This window comes from Glycine soja, chromosome 10, assembly GCF_004193775.1.
Source record: "Glycine soja cultivar W05 chromosome 10, ASM419377v2, whole genome shotgun sequence".
Taxonomy (NCBI): domain Eukaryota; kingdom Viridiplantae; phylum Streptophyta; class Magnoliopsida; order Fabales; family Fabaceae; genus Glycine; species Glycine soja.
In genome coordinates, this window is record NC_041011.1 from 40857423 (window position 1) to 40874668 (window position 17246).

General features: G+C 28.7%; 1 protein-coding gene across 8 annotated transcripts; it reads right to left on the bottom strand.

The window, feature by feature from the left end:
• Positions 1-9688: 9688 nt before the first annotated feature.
• On the bottom strand, positions 9689-16261 carry LOC114371085 (probable serine/threonine-protein kinase At1g54610). 8 transcript variants are annotated; one of them, XM_028328495.1, is made up of 9 exons: positions 16031-16261; positions 15711-15776; positions 15036-15461; positions 14421-14705; positions 13996-14313; positions 12661-12888; positions 11162-11262; positions 10555-10672; positions 9689-10390 (listed from the first exon to the last, which is right to left on the bottom strand). In XM_028328495.1, the coding sequence occupies exons 3-9, from the start codon at positions 15402-15404 to the stop codon at positions 10067-10069; spliced, it is 1743 nt and encodes a 580-aa protein (XP_028184296.1). In that variant the 5' UTR covers positions 15405-15461; positions 15711-15776; positions 16031-16261; the 3' UTR covers positions 9689-10066. The 8 variants fall into 8 exon arrangements, with proteins under 8 accessions (XP_028184296.1, XP_028184292.1, XP_028184290.1 ...); XM_028328491.1 differs by having other exon boundaries at positions 15711-15780; XM_028328489.1 differs by having other exon boundaries at positions 15566-15780.
• Between the last annotated feature and the right edge of the window lie 985 nt (positions 16262-17246).

The window sequence follows — 17246 nt, forward strand, 5'->3', positions numbered from 1 at the left end:
ATAACTTTTTATCATATATTAATATATAAAATATAAGTAAATACAATTATAAATTTACATGCTAACAACTATTCATTTTATTTAAATTTTAGTATGCATAATAACTGAAATAATATCATGCAATTTAATAGTTAAATTTATTTAATTTATATTCAATAAAGTGTATTTAACAGTAAAAATATCTAAAACTTAATATTGTGGTGAATAACCCTCTATGAAGTGAATAACCCTCTAGTACGTGTGTATATAAATCAATACATGTAATAATTACTAACTTGCATTTTTTATTTTTATCATTGTTACTAACTTGCAATATGATATCAAACTAGCGTAAATGGGAAAAACAGTAACACGTTCAGCTTGTCGTATCCGTCCTTCTATATAAATTAGTAGTTCTAATGTACTACTACGTATAAAATACTACTATTGGATATTGTCGTCAAATTTGGTGAGATAAACGGCAAGTAAAAACCTAACATGTTTTAGTCTCTATATTTTAATAAAAATAAGGAGAGGGGTGTTAAGAATAAATAAAATAGTCTACAATACATTTTTTTTTTTATCTCCAAAAAATATTTAGGAATTTGATTTTATTTATTGTAAAAACTTAATATTTTTTAGTCTCTATATTTTAATAAAAATACATGTTTTTAATATCTAATGAAAGATTAAATCACATTACTTTTAATGTAGAGAATGAAAATATATTAATTTTTTTATATAATTAAAACTGAATTTAAAGATATTTTAAGTGACTAAAAAAATATTTTTTAATAAAATCTAATGATATTTTTTTATTACAAATATTTTTTATTTCATTATATTATAATATTTTAAAGAGATAAAATTCTAAAAGTTAAAATTAAATTATTGGGTTTTAAAAATTAAATTATAAAATAGAACATATAAATTAATTATTAATTTAATATGATATTTTTTTGGTATGGCCTATAAGTATTTTCTACTTGATGCAATCTAGAATTACTACGACCTTAAAATTTTTACTAAACTGGTTATTCGATTTAATCAAAATTTTGTAGGTTGAATTGGGTTTGTACATATTTGAATCAACTCAATCAGAACAAAAACTGATTTAGTGAAATTGGATTAATTGAGTATGAATATTTAAAAATTAATTTTTTTTTTATAAAAAATAATTTTTTTAGAATAATAATATAATTGAATTTTAATTGAATTGAATCAGGTTTATAAGTTAACTTAAAAAACTCAACCCAGCATAATTGAGTCAAATGAGATTAAGACTTGATCCAAATCCATTAACATCTCAATTTACATAATGTATGTCTATAACTTGAACTAAAAATTATTAATTAAGCTAAAATAACTCCATATCACTTAATCCACACACTCAATCATTAATATAATGTACCGTATTATAATTTAGATATATAAATTCAAATTTACAGATAGAAGAATGATTTTATATTAATTACTTAATAAGTTGAGTTTAAATAAATTTAATTAACAATATTTGAAAGAAATAAAACTCTAAAATATTTAATGTAAGAAAAATCATGTAATTTTCAAAAGTGAATATTTTTTTTAAAATTAAAATAATATATATAAGTTACTCTTTAGAATTGTTACATTAAAAAAAAAACAAGGCGAAAGAGTAATTCTTAGAATAAATTGATCTCCCCTCTTTATATATATTCTGTTTTTCTACAACTTATTTTTACAAAAAGTTTGATATTACATTGATAGTTATAACCCAAATTACCAAACAAATTGTAACATATTCTATATTTTTTTCTTGGTTCATACGTTTTTCTTTTATTTTTCCATTAATTGTGATAATCCAAATTAGAAAGGTAATTGTAACATTCTATACTTTTTTTTTCTTGGTTCATATTCTTCCATTATAATTTTCTTAGTATTGCTTGGTTAAGATAATAGTGAACCAATTGATATGAATGATCTAAGAATAAAACAATTAAGACTCAGATATCAATAAAATAATTATTTGTTTTTAGCTTTTAAGAAATAAAAAGATCTGGTATATTGACAAAAGATACATATGCTAACAAAAAAGATTTACCATATAATTTTTATTTAAAGTAATATTTTTTATTTTTATTTTAAACCTCTCTTACCGCTGTATCGGTCCTGCTTGCCTCTTATACTTCCTTACATGTGGAGTGAATGAAGTTTAACCGTTCATTTCAGATGAGGCTACTCCAGTATTATCAAATTAAAATTTAAGATTTGATAAGACCTTTCATATTATTGAGTTGGTTCCATTATTTGAAAACTCCCCACCAAATTCACCTTGTTAAACTATGCATTCTCCTAGTTATTTTTGGTTTACATAACATTCTTCATTCATTCAACCCCTAGCAAAAATTCCCGATTTTCTTAACCAATAAAAAAATAGAGAACAAGTAAAAGAACAAAATAAAAATTGAAACAATTTTTTAAGTTGTTTAATAAAAGAAAAGAAACTTTTTTTTAGTTGTGTACAAAAATGAATAAAAATAAAATAGAGATATATAAAAGTAACGTGAATACCTTGATTAAGGAATGAAATGTAATAATTATTTTTAAGTAAAAGTCATATTTTGAAAAATACTTTTCTATAGAAAAGAGTTTTTTTTCTTATAAGATAGAAATAATATATAGTAAGTGTAATTATAGATTACTGCAAATAATGGCCTATTGTTATGCAGCAAGGCAGCAAATCGATACCACTATCCGCAAGTCCGCAACAATGTGAATAATTTTGTCTTCTTCATAAATTATATTTCTTTTTGCCTCCTTTCTGTCCAAATAAGAGGAAACACATTTTTATTACCAGACAGAATTCAATTTTTCATTCCTTCAATTTTAAAAGAGGTTCTAAATAATAGAACAAATTATTTTTAACTTATTTCCTTTTCTTTTCCAATCATTCCTTTCAAATTCTATTATATCCAGTATAGCATAACTTTTATTTATTTATTTATTTCCGAAAGAGAATGTATGTTGAACGGAGAGAAAAAAAGCTTTGGACCTCCACACAGGTTTTTTCCTTGTAGAGCACGTTCGATCACTTTGTCAACAACATAAATTGGTACTATAAAAATGGAACCAGCATGTTGCCGTGTCAGCTCTAATGTGGCATTTAGAGGAGCTAAATCTAAAATATTATTTGTGGATCACGACCTTATGTAGTTTATTTTTTGAATAATTAAATATAAAATAAAATTAAAAATCATCATTGTAAACCCTTGAATTATAACTCCTTGAGTGTGTTCGTTTGGGGAAAAAGAAAGTTAAAAAGAATAGCAATAAACATTAAAATAAGATAGAACTCATATTTTTATATTCTATTTCAATTTAATTTTTTTTTCATTTTACCGAATAATATATACAAGACGATGAACTCCACCCATTTAACTATAGATAACGAGTTCATTTTTTGCCAATTGTATGTCAGGGTAGTTACTACCTAACTAGGAGGGAGGATGCTACATGCAAGTGGGTGTATTTATAAACTGATTATGCTACTTGCAAGTGGGTGTATTTATAAATTGATTTGTTATATGTAATTGAATATAAGTGATTAATACATTAAAATTAAGATTAAATAATTTGGATATGATTTAAGTTTGATAATTGACAAAAATAATTATTAATTAAACTTTACTTATTTTTTCACTGAATTTTGAATTACTCAAGATTCTACCAAAAAGTTAAAACAAAAAAAATGATTAGAATTAATGTAATATTCTAAAATTAAAACAAACAATTTTATTTATGAACAAAACATTTCACTTATACTGTAATTATATATTCATTAATATGTATTTATTCATTTCATGATATTTTTAGAAATAAATTTTAATATTTTAACTTATTTAAAACTTATTAGTTTTGACTTTTGAATTAATTTGATGTCGTTATAGTCTTACATTCTCATTTATTATATATATTTTCATTTATTATATATAAGTTTTAATAAGAAATATAGAAGAGCTAATAAAATAAGATTTACTCCTTATCTTCTAATTATACTTTTTGAGGAGATCTTCTAATTATACTACTATAAATTGTTTAATTTTTAGAAATGAAGATATAAAAGTTAAATGTTCAAATTTATTATAATCCAATTTTAATTAAATTTAACACTATATAAAACTCAATTCAAATCAAACCGTCACGTGTTTTTATAATTAGATTGAAACAAATATTTTATCTTGAATCCTAATTAAACAACTATACTTATTGGAGATGGAGGAATTGTAGATAAGGCTCATTGTCTTTTTAGGGAAGGGTGCTTGTTAATTATACCTTATTATTATATTTTTATACCTCATGCATAGTTGATATTACTTTCTATTTTTTTTATCGCTATAATATTGGTGGGGAGATTTTTTATTTATTTATAAAATTTAAATTCGAGAGATGTTATTTAAAAAAACTAATTTCAATTCAAATCAAACTAATGACTTTGTTAATAATTAGTTTTAGATTTATATTTCCAAATTCTTATCATTTTTAATGCTCAAAGTTACTTTATAATTTTTAGTAATATTTGTGGATAAATACAAGGAATAAATTAATAGTTTTTAAACCATTAGGATCGGTCTAATGGGATGATTTAGACATTTAGAGTATATACATAAGTCTTAATTAAGTTTGAATTTGTCATTGTACAAAAAAAAAACTAATACTATTTTTGGTTAGTTTGCACGGGTACTGATTTACTTTTGTTTCTTCTTTAAATTTCGTGGAAGAACTTTTTGTCAAGTTCAATAAACTTTATGTTATGTATTTTTTTAAAATGTTAGATCTTTGCTATTTAAAAATTATTTTAAAATCTAAATAATTCAATTCAAGTAAGGTGCCTTTTCAGCAAAACAAAAATCTTTTGGCATTTATTTTTTGTTTTAAAAAGAAAATACCAAACTTTAGAAACTCACTTGAGTCAACCTAATGATAAAAGATTGTATAATTTGTACGAGGTTAAATTCAAATTTAATTATCATCGTTATACAAAAAAATCAAACAAATTCCTCTTTGTAAATTAAAATTAATTTTTGATGGAAATTAAAATTAATTAATATGAATTCTCCTTCACTTATTTTATTCTTTTAACATAAAATTACAATATTCAATGTCATCAAAATTAAAAAATGTAACTAAATTTTACCACAATATATAGATAACCAGAATGAGTTGTTTTTTAATTGTCTCGAGAAAATTGTCACAACCAGGCCAATATCCAAAATGCCCATTTTCGCTTAGACTCAGACTCACTTGATTGAGATATGCATCATTATGTCGAAATTGAACTGGTTAAAGTTTAAGTGCTAGATTGCCTTTTAAAGACATCATTAATTATAACACTTCACTGGCCATAACCATCAGAGAAGAATAGCAGTATCTTGTATAGCGATTAGATTCAATGTACTGGAGACTAACACATACACTAATTAAACATTTTCTTTGCACTACGAATTACTAAATGTTTTAGCTTAGCACGCTAATTAAAACACATAAATTTAAACAAGTATGGTAGGTAAAGTTCAATTAGGACCTTAATTTCCAATAAAATCTAGATTTTAAAAAAATGGCATTTTCATAATGGATTATAATTGGAGGAATCATATCGAATGATTTAATTTAACTGTTTTCTTAAATACTTTTAACTAAAATGTATTTAACTAATATTTATGAATTTCTTTTCAAAAGAGACAAAAAATATAATAAAAATGTTTAAATACTTCTTATAGTATAAAAATAAGAAATTTTGAAACAATTTTAAAAAATGTACAATAGAAACAATTTTTTTTGCTTCTTTCTAAGTTAAACAAACGACTTACTTCATTTGATGTTAATTCTTATATTTGTTTTTTCTTTACATAAATTCGTATATTTGTTACATCTTTGAAAAATTACACTACTGTATCGTATTCTTATATCTTAACACCTTTTTCTTATTTAAGATATTACATATTGTTCTTTTAATTTATGTATAAACCATGCATGCATGAAGTCAAATAAATAATGAATTAATAAAATGTAAGGCTTTAAGCAGATAATTAGTGATTAAGAAGGTAGCTTTGTACTTCCATCTCTTAAGTTTAAATATTTGATTAACATGCATGAGAATGAATTCTCATTCAATGCCCTAAGCCAATGTGTAGGGACCAGGGACCCTTTTCATTTTTCAATGCCATGTCAATGAACAGATACAAATAATCAGTGTTGTTTTATGAATTTAGTTAGAAACAACCTACCTAAATGAAATAATTGTGACGCATTTGATTTTCAAATGTGTAGACATCAGATATCACATGCAATAGTCTAGTCACTCCTTATCTTGTTTGTTATATCAGCTGCCTAGTACTCTATTTTGTAGGTCGTTTAAAGGGCCTTTTAAGGATAAGATCAAATGTGATAGAGTCATCATTATAGTTATTTATGTTTATAATTTAGTCAGAAATAAGTGTCACTAATCACTACTGTTTATGAAATCACGCTTTTGTAAATTAGTCGCAGTCAGTACTCAATAGTGATGGATTGATGGTTAGCCAGGATTGTTTGTTATTTTGCAGATAGATACATGCGAAAAAAGCATCAGTTTAGAATCTTTTTAAAAACTATTTATAAAAGAGATTATTTTAAAATTATTTATCGGGAGGATTTATTTTTATTTGTATTGCGTCAAAGGTAGGGACGCAATTCAATCGGGAGCCAACAAGTGGCATGAATTTGTTGTGCCAAAAACTTTGTGCAATGAGTTGTTACACATGCAGTGATGCAACCACCACTTTTGATCAGCAACCACCACTTTTGATCAGCATAGGCACAGGGTAGTGCTACACAGGGTGCAAGTACGCATGTGAGGGGTGTGTTGCGCCAAACCTCGTGGAGTAATACTCCTTACTCCTTCCCCATTTATAAAGTAAAAATACATGTTGTTCGCTCACTTCTTCACTTGCAGCAAACACTCTTCCAGCATATTCCTTCTTCCTTCTTCCCAACTTGTTCTCTCTCTTATAGTTTGATATGTCTCTTATAATAATTTTAGCTCATATTTTTTATTATTGCTAATGACACTTACATATATTAAAATAGGTAACATTATGTGTATATTTAAAATAAAATATAATAAAAGAGAAAGATAAATAGAAAATGAGAAGAAAAAAAGTGATAAAAAGGGAGGAGTGGATAGTGTTCAGAATAATTAATGAGTGTAAAATAATCGTGCCAAAGTGTGGAGATCAAATTAAATTATTCTCATTATATATTGTTATAGATACAAAGGAAAATGAGTCTTCACACGGATGCATTATTATATATGGATGGAGAATTAATTGACATCAAATGTTAGTTATTTAGAGATAGATAATTAATGTTTTAGTTTGTCTAATATATAAAATAATTATTTATTTTATATAATTAAAATTTATAATAAATAAATATTTTTGAATATATAAATTATATTATTATTAAATTTCATAATAAATAAATATTTTAAACTTGTAAATTATATTTTAAATTTATGATAAATAATTTATATTAAGATAAGGTTATTTATAATTATTGATATTTAAAAAAACTATTGAAATTAAATTTAGAAATAAAGATAAAAAATAGATCAAAAGAGATAAAAAGTTAAAAAAAATCTAATAAATACTTGTTTTTATAAAAAAAAAATTAAAAACACTCTCGTAAAAAAGTCCTTATTCTCGTTTAACATGACTATTCTGATTTATATATAAAGATGACATTTGATGCATGTTATGATAACAGAAAAATTAATAGAAAAAAATTATAAATAAGTGTAGTTTGTAACCAAATGGTTTTATTAACTTTTTTGGTTTAGAAATTTATTTGGAATATTAGCTTTTTACAATTTTTTGTAATATATGATATTGAGATTTTTTTAAGTTGTTATGTAACTTAATTATTATATGTGAGATTGTAAATGAAATTTTTAAATTGTTTGTGATATTTGTTGTTATTAATAGGGTTTTAAATAAATTTAATTATTTTTGTAATATGCAGTGTATTTGATATGACAAGTTCATCATCCTCCACATCCAGTTTTGATGTGGTATGTGGACTACGTGAAAATGATGTGTTGTGGATGCAAAAGCAACATGTGTCCCAACATATTTGGAACGGGGATGCAGATAGAAAATTAAGAATGAGGCGAGCGATTCCAACTTATCAGGGTATAGAACAACCACCGACAGAAATTATTTCTCTGTTACAGCAGTCTGGATTATACGTGCAATATATTTACATGCAACTAAAAATCGACAAGTCATAGTAGATATACTTTCATTTTTATCTAATTTTACCTTATTAGGAATTCTTTTTTTTAACCCATCAAAAGTTACACCACGTTTAATTTGAATAGCCTTTTTAGAACCTTCAAATCTGATGTCGTCGTCACTTTAAAATATTCTTCCATTCAAATAAACCAGAACAATAATCGAAGAACTCATTTTTATAATAAAACCAACAAAATAAATCAATAATGTCATCAATAATTTTCATTAACTATAATAACATAAAAAAATAATACAAATTAATAAAAAATTAATAAATATATTATCGATTTTCACCCCACTGAAGAAATATCAACAAAGCTGTAATATAGAAAGAGAAAATTGGAGAGATGCGAAAATGTACCAGAGAAAGAAAATTGGAGAGATGTAGAAATGTAGCAGAAAGTGTCTCGTTTATATAGGCATGTATTGTGCTGATAGTAATGACGCAATACGTTGTACTTAGGTAATTTGAGCAAAGGGTTGCTTCAACTGACATGCCACAACACCTTTTCAGCTGGTCACGCGCTGTCCAAAGCAGTCAACACTGCATAACCTGTCCAAAAGTAGTTGTGCCACTGCATGTGTAGCAATCCATTGTGCAAAGTTTTTGACACAACAAATCAATACCACTTGTCAGCTCCCCGTTGAATTGCGCCTCTACCTTTGGTGCAATACAAATAAAAATAGACCCCTTCGATAAATAGTTTCAAAACAGCCCCTTTTAGTAAATAGTTACTAGTTTTATATGAAATATAAAATTAATTATTTCAATTAAAAATGATTATATATATATATATATAAGATAGGATCAAATGACATAGATGCAAATTAAACTTTGATATAAAATCCTATTTATCTATATTTATTTAATCTAAAAATTAAACTTAAACTCAACCCTTTAGTTTATCTACTATAACGGCCACTTTTACAAGAATATTTTAAAAAGTGATAAAATGAAATGATTTCTAATTAGTGGTTAATGTAAAAAATCTTTACACTAACAGTATATAAAAATTAAATTATATAAAGAATTAAACATCCACTATTGGAGAACCAATTGAAGAGGATTTTTTTAATACATTTGAAAATTCGATTAAAGAAAAAAATAACAAAACAGAAAGAACATGTGATTCAAAAGGGAAAAAAAGTGGTAAAACGAGTATAGATTACTCATTTTAAAATATGAAATTTTATATTTTTCCTGAAGGTGTGAATTGTCTCTTGTGAGTAAAATAGGATGAATGATAATAACTTTATTAAGGTGATATCAATACAAAAAAAGTAAATGAGGAAAGTAAAAAAAAGAAAAGCGAATCCAATACAGAATAACCGAAAGCAAAACAAGTTACTATCATTTTAATTTTGGTGCAGCTGGAGTTGCAAGCACCTATATCTATAAATGAGGACTAAAAAACAACTCAAATTTTATTGCAATTCTCAACATATTAAAAAGAATTCAGATATTGACACGAGTATGAAAACAAAAAATCATGATGTACACCACAGTAATTCTCTATAATAGCAACAGACTTAACAAGCCCCCCCCTAGAGAAACCTCTATCTATATGAAATCCAATAAATAGATCAAAACTATGAAACAAAAATGAAGGTTTTAAAATGGGGGGAAATGGTTCTACCCCTTGATAAGAAAGGAGTTAACTTTAAGAAGCAAGCATGTAGCATGACATATTTTTAAGCAGTTGGACTCCAACACCAAAAAATGAGGCAGCAGGGACAGGTTCTTTCTTCATTTGACTCTACAAGAATGTACTAAATATCTAAGCTATGATTTTCTTTCCTTTAACCTTATCCTTGAGGGCACCTTTATATGGTTTTGATAAATCCAGTGCATCACCTGCAGTGTGTTTCTTCCGCTTTGTGACACTAATGCTAGCAGTATTACCAATGGGACCTGACCAAGCTTGGAATGGTTCCTTTGAAAAGGTGTATGAGGTTGAACCGAAAGAAACATCAGAAGGAACAATATCTGGATCAATATGATTAGAAGATCCCAAAGGAAAGCCAAGCTGTCCATCTTCATGTGGTGGAGGGAACTTTTCACTCTTGCTCTTAGCATTTGCATGAGTGATTAAACGCCTTCTCTGTTACACATGAAATCATTGCAGCAAATTTTAATCAACGTTAGTTTTATACTTTCAATCACAACTATACAGATTTTCAATAATAAAAATGATAATGAATTTTATTAGAAGGAAAGCAGCAGTTCAAAGGCATAAAACAATAGAAGTAAATTTCTTTAACATACATCAATGTTGGATTGAAGCTCAGCATTGCCTTCAGGAGCAGGAGCAGCTTTTGCAGCGCGATCACGCGTACGATGCTTCTTTGCACCATCAACGTGAGCTTTGCCAGCAGCTCTTGATCTGACCATTCATATTTGCAGGGAATATCGGTCAAATATAGTATGATCACCAAATTAAAACTCACAGATGTTAATCAAAAGGAACATTCTTCACTCTACTGATCTCTATAAACAAAGTGTATGTCATTGTATGTGTGTATGTTGAAGCAGACTCTCTTTTATCTGCTTTCAGTCATATGATTAAATTTCTACTGTCAATAAACATGTAACTAGTTTTTCAGTATCCACTCTTTGTTTCAAAAGTGTCATCATTATTATTTGCATACCTGTAAGTTACTCAATCAAAGATATTTACAATAAGTGTCATTGAATAATTCAGATGATATAAACTAGAATTGTTAACAACACCTTACATTTTTACCCTCAATGTCTCCAATTTTTCTGTCCTAATCCCTCCATTTGTTTTTAAAAAATATCATTTTCTTAAATATTCACACCTATGTGCACCTCACTTCTAGTATGCATCAAGCAAACTTGAGAGAAAAGATACCTCCTTGCTTCATCATCCCGTCGTTTAGCATCCATTTCCTTGGTTGGGGGATATTTTGGAAGACTAGAAGGATCACAAGCATAAGGTTCTGTGGTAAAGAACTGCAAATTGATAGGAAGGTCAAACAAAGTAAATGTATGTGGGTTTGATTTAAAAAAATAAAAGAAAAATAAAAATAGAGCATCTAAATTCGACAAAGATAACATCTACTTTAGATTCAAGAGAAGTTTCAATTTATTAACGTAAATTTTGGAATATCCACATCCCTTATGGACTTATGGTGATCATTTCAAACATGCCATCCATTCCATCACTTGTTCATTATTCCAAAGAAAACAAGAAAGAGTGAATTGACTTCCAAGGTCATCCAGACACCATTTTACATCAAATCAAACTTTTTTATCCTATTCCAAGAAGGGATGCATATTCTAAAGTAAAAAAAGCTCAAGAGAGGCACAGAGGCATGGTAATAAAAACCGAACCCGTGGATACCCATCTGACTCTGCCCCAATTTTGACGGGGAAAACCTTCTTTGACTGGGGTCGAGGTCAGATTTTCCCCGACTTGGGGAAGCGGGATTGGGTTCGGGTTTTGGTATGTCACTCCCTGCCATGCCCCCGCCCCACTCATATATTTTTATAATTATTAATATAGTTATATTTATGTATAATTCTATTAATATATATTATATGTAATTATTAATCATATAATTATTTTCATATTTTGTCATTTATAACTATTAAAATATAGAATAATTATTTTAATAGTTAAATAAATAATATTATAATTATATTATTAATTATAACAAAATTAAAAATTATACATTTAGCCAAGAATATAATTTAATTCTTAAATATGTTTACGTTATTTATTCTTTATTAAATTATATATAATGATTGAATTCAAATATAATTAATAACTTAGTCTATGATTTATTTAAAGTATATAAACAAATATATATCATTTTTAAATGTGAGATGAGTTCCCCGCTTATTTCCCCAAACCTGATAAAACCCAATGGGGATGGGGCTGGGTTTCATTTTTCCACCCTCGCCAAATAAACCCGAACCCACCCTGCCTTTTGTGGGGATGGGGATGGGGATAGGCAAATCCGCCCCGTTGCCATCCCCAGAGGCACATCATCTAGTTGATACAAAACTACAATGGTTTTCCTCAGACAACATTCAAGATTTGATGGACCATTCTCCTATAGCAGCAGTTTACAACATTCATGCACACTTATTTTGGTATAAGATATCAAAGACTCTAAGAAGCTGAAGAACCATGCTCTCCAACTTTTTGTGTCAGCAATAGAACATCACAAGTCATAGACCTTCAAGAAGTTCAACATGTTGCTTATTTTGTATGTTTCATGTAAGAGTCTAGTGTATGTACTTTAGGCAATCTATGTACCCTGAGAATAGATCTGGATCCAATAGATCTCTAAGTAGCATGAAATAATAATATCAATAACAAATCAGGAATTTTCAAAAGCCCACCTCACTTCTTAGAGCATCTGTGGCACTCTTCCGTTCTGCAGGATCAATTGCAAGAAGAGTGTCAATAAGGGGCAGTGCTGAAGGTGGAAAATCTTTAAATGTCTCTGTTATGCATCTCTTGTATGGATGTCGAGGTTTAAACAAAGTAGCATTAGGCATCTTTGACTTCTTCCAATACTCATCAGAAGGCGAACCACAAAGTTTGTATATCTTATGCAGTTGTTCCACCTATGTAAGTCATCAAGAAAAAGTGTCAGAAAATATCCAATGGAAATTTCAAATAACCAGCAAATAAAGTGCAAGTGATATATCCTTAATGTGACGCAAATTCCCTCAAATTACGTAAGAGAAGGTAGAGCTAAACATAAGATCTAGTATACCACTTAAAAGAGTGATTTGCTGAAAACAGCCTTGGGGATGCATTTAAACAAATACAGAAATTGTAGATAATGTTGTTTTCTAGTTATCAGTCTGCATTGCATAATTAGGCAACTGAACCAAGATTATTATTACTATCATCATAGTCACTAGTACTGCTAAATCCTTACAAATGCATGTCTTGATTATCCTTCTACTTTTGAGGGTGGAATGGTTTATTCACCATTAACCCACAGCTAAATCATATGGGAAAACTACGACTTTATAACAGTCAACCAGAAAAAATGTTTTTAGTAATAACATATTGAGCTGGTAGCAGCCTAACAGGTATACAGCTTCTAGGTGTGCAATTCTTTTGTTGAGAACCATCCAGTTATGCTCCACCACTTCATTCCTCTCTAGAAGTTTTCCAGTAAATATCTTACGGACCATCATTCAACTCAGCTATAATAATCATGCTCTCCTATAGTATTCTAAAATTTGTATCTCCTTTTTAGTTTTTACCCAGTTTTTGTTTTCAATAGTACATGTACATTAAAAAGCTTGAACAAGGGACAAAAAGCCAAAGGTTTTCATTTTTGCATTAATTGCACGTCTTCCTATTTTGTATATTTCTCATACTTTTTCAGTTTTTCTTAGTTTATTTCTCATTAATTGCACATCTTCCTATTCATTGCAGATATGCACAATGGTGACCTTCTAAATGGCAGTATAGTGCACAAAGCTTGGATTAAACTTACATAGGCTTACCCCCATGAGAAGAGAGGGTTGGAGGAGGGGGGAGTTGCAAGGCAATAATTAAAAGGTTCATACATGCATATCTAGAAAGCAGACTGTTCCATTAGGAGATATAACTTCTTTTAGAAAATTTGTTGAATTACAACACTAACTGTTAGGCAGAGTTTAGAGGGAAATGAAAATTCCTATAAGACAAAACAAGAAATTTTAAGTTTTCACCTCTGTACGACCAGGCAAAATAGGTTTCCCAGCCAATAACTCTCCTAAAATGCAACCAACACTCCAAAGGTCGATGGCCGCACCATATTCTGTGGCACCAAGAAGCAACTCAAGAGGTCGGTACCAAAGGGTAACCACACGATTAGTCATGGGTTGCCGGCGATTTGGATCAAAGAAAGATGCAAGTCCGAAGTCAGCAATTTTAAGTATTCCTTCATTGTCAATGAGAAGGTTTGATCCTTTAATATCACGGTGAAGTACGTTTCGACTATGACAGTGCTCAAGTCCTGATAGCAGTTGATGTATGTAACATTTAACCTGCAGTAGGAGGCATATAATATATGGAGACATCACATACAGCCAATTGAAAAGAAACCAAAGAGTATCTTTTATTTCTTAGATTATTAAGCCAAACCTGGCCTAACCTGAGGCTCTGTAAACTTGATGTCAGGGCTTGCAGCAAGTCCAGCTAAATCATGCACCATGTAATCAAACACCAGGTACAAACTCAAGGACATTCTGGATGTAACTAAACCTTCTAGCTTTATAACGTTGGGATGATCCAATCTTCGCAAAATAAGAATCTCTCTGGCCATGAATTTAACACTCTCAGGTTCCAAATTGTCAAACCGAACCTTCTTCAGTGCAACAATCTTACCCGTCAATGTGTCTTTAGCTTTGTATACATTACTATAAGTTCCTTGACCAATCTAATACAAAGGGAAATTTTAAAAAAAGAGCAGAATAAAGAATGAGAAGAGCAGAATAATACATCTCAAATAATGCAGACTCAATTCCTTTTAACCTTGCCCACAATTTTATCAATCCAATAATGCATCATGAGTTTTGACAACACTATCACAACATCAATGATCAATCATAATCTGCAATTCTGCATTGATGAACTTCAAACCACATCCATCCATATATCCCTGATATGGCACGACTCATCAAATGCATTTCCATTTCAAGTTAAAGGTAACACAAGCACCTGAAAAATAACTAAAGTTCAAATTTTTTGCCAGTCAATACAAACCCACCTTATCAATTTTCTCAAAGGTGTCAGCCTTTCGGGGAATCCACCCACTAAGTGCTTCCCCACACACTGCTGTTAGCCAAGGTGGCCAGCCAGCTGCTACTTGCTCCCCCTGCAAATGCTTTGGTGGATTACTTAACCTTGGATTTGGCTTTGATCTTCTTCTTTCACCCTTCGGCCGCCGAACACGATCATCACCGCCACCATTCTCTTCCTTCTCCTTCTCACCATTCTGAGCCTCTACCGCGTTCTCCTCAGCTCCGCTTGTGGACGCTTCATCAACTTTCTTGTTGGACCCAACACTCAAATTCTTCTCCTCCTTCACCTCGGAGACTATTCCCGATGACACTTCTCGGCTAATCACACACCCCATTAGTTCTCCTCCAATCCAAGCTTCATTCCCTTGACATGGCTCTCTAAGTGAGGGTCTCTGATCACCACACTAATCCAATAATAATAATAATAATAAAAAGTAAAACACGAGCATGAATATTATTATGATTAAGATTATGAATGGATAACATTTTTTTTTACCCTTGATCAACTTGGTAATCCTAGAACAATTGGTGAAAGCAGCAAACTTAAGCATCAAGTGATAAGAGGAATTCGGAATCAAAAGTAAGACTTGTTCACGTTTTGAACGATTACTGGCCCACAAGGTGCACGATCAAAAACATACCCAGTGATCAATTAAGAATTTTGTTGCGGTCAAAGGTATCAAGATTCAGGGTGGCGTCAAAGTGATCTATCTACATACACAAAAGGAAAGTGAAAAAGTAAAAAAAATAAAATTAATTTTATTTTCCCAGATAGAGCAAGCAAGCAAGCACGTGATGGGTTGAGAAAGAAAAGGGGGCAAAGAAGAAAAACATGAAAAAAATGATTGTGGTATGTTGCAGAGAGTGTTAGAGTAACAGTAATTGGAGCAGGGGTTAGTAATTTTTTTGTATAAATAGAAAGAGGTTGTTGTCTTGTGTGAGAATTGTGGGTACTGTTTACCTGCGTTTGTATTGTCTGGTGATGTTGTTGCTTTGGTCTTTTCTGGTTCTCTTTCTCTCTGAGACGAGAAGAGGAATATAGAGAGGATGAGATCTTCCAACTCTCAAAAAGTCAAACCTCTCCAAATCTCTTTCTTACAACACCGTTTCCATTTCATTTGTTTTCTACTCATTTCTCGTCTTCCCTGCTTCCTAAATTCATCGGTTTTATTAGTACTTTTTTGCTTTTTTTTTTTTTTTTTCCTTTTCTCCCTTCACTGGAGTGCCTAAAGAAAAAAGAAATAAAGAAAGAAAACAAAGAAAGGGAATTACAGGGAAAAGGACTAAAACGAATGGAACTGAAATGATTGATAATTATTAGTATTATCTTAAAAAATAAAATTATTGGTATTATTATTTTTTTCTTTTGAATCCTGTTAAAATTTAATAGTATTATTTCAGTAATTAATATATTTTTTTATTAAAAGTTATAGTATTAGTGTATCAGTAATAGTATTGCTTACTTAATAAATTACTGATTAATATTTATTGTATTGTTTGAAAAATAATTTTATTAATTAATAAAGTACCGATTAATAGTATTTATCATTTTTTGTAATTTAAAGTATTGAAATAATAGGTAATTATAATTTTAGGATTGATTAAATATTTTACTGGAAACATCATTAATAGTATGAGCTGTTCATTGCTCCGCGTCGCATCCATAATCCGGAATCTATATTGATAGGTACTATTTTTTAAGAATATTTTACTATTTTTATTTCCTTTGGTGCAAAATGGAAACGAACCAGTTTTCTAACTTGTTTAATATTCGTAGAGATGTGCTTGTTTTATATGCATGCATTTTATTATACCTTACGGTAGGGGCCATTATATATATATATATATATATATAAAATTATGTAATTCTTAAAAAAGTATGACTTTGTATTTAAATTTTGATAATTCATAATAAAATCTAATAATTAATATTTATTTCTCGGTTTCACATGACTCACTATATTTATCTTCACTTAGCATATATTTTTTTTATTAAAGTTAAGATAAAATTAAAATTCCAATGACTTTTAATATAAAAAAATACACTATGAATCAATAAAAAAATTACTCTTATTGTTCTTATTATTTAAAAAATTTATTAAAAAAATCAATAAACTTATTATACATAATAAATTATTATGATTGAATAATTAAAATTATTTTACATTACTTTATAT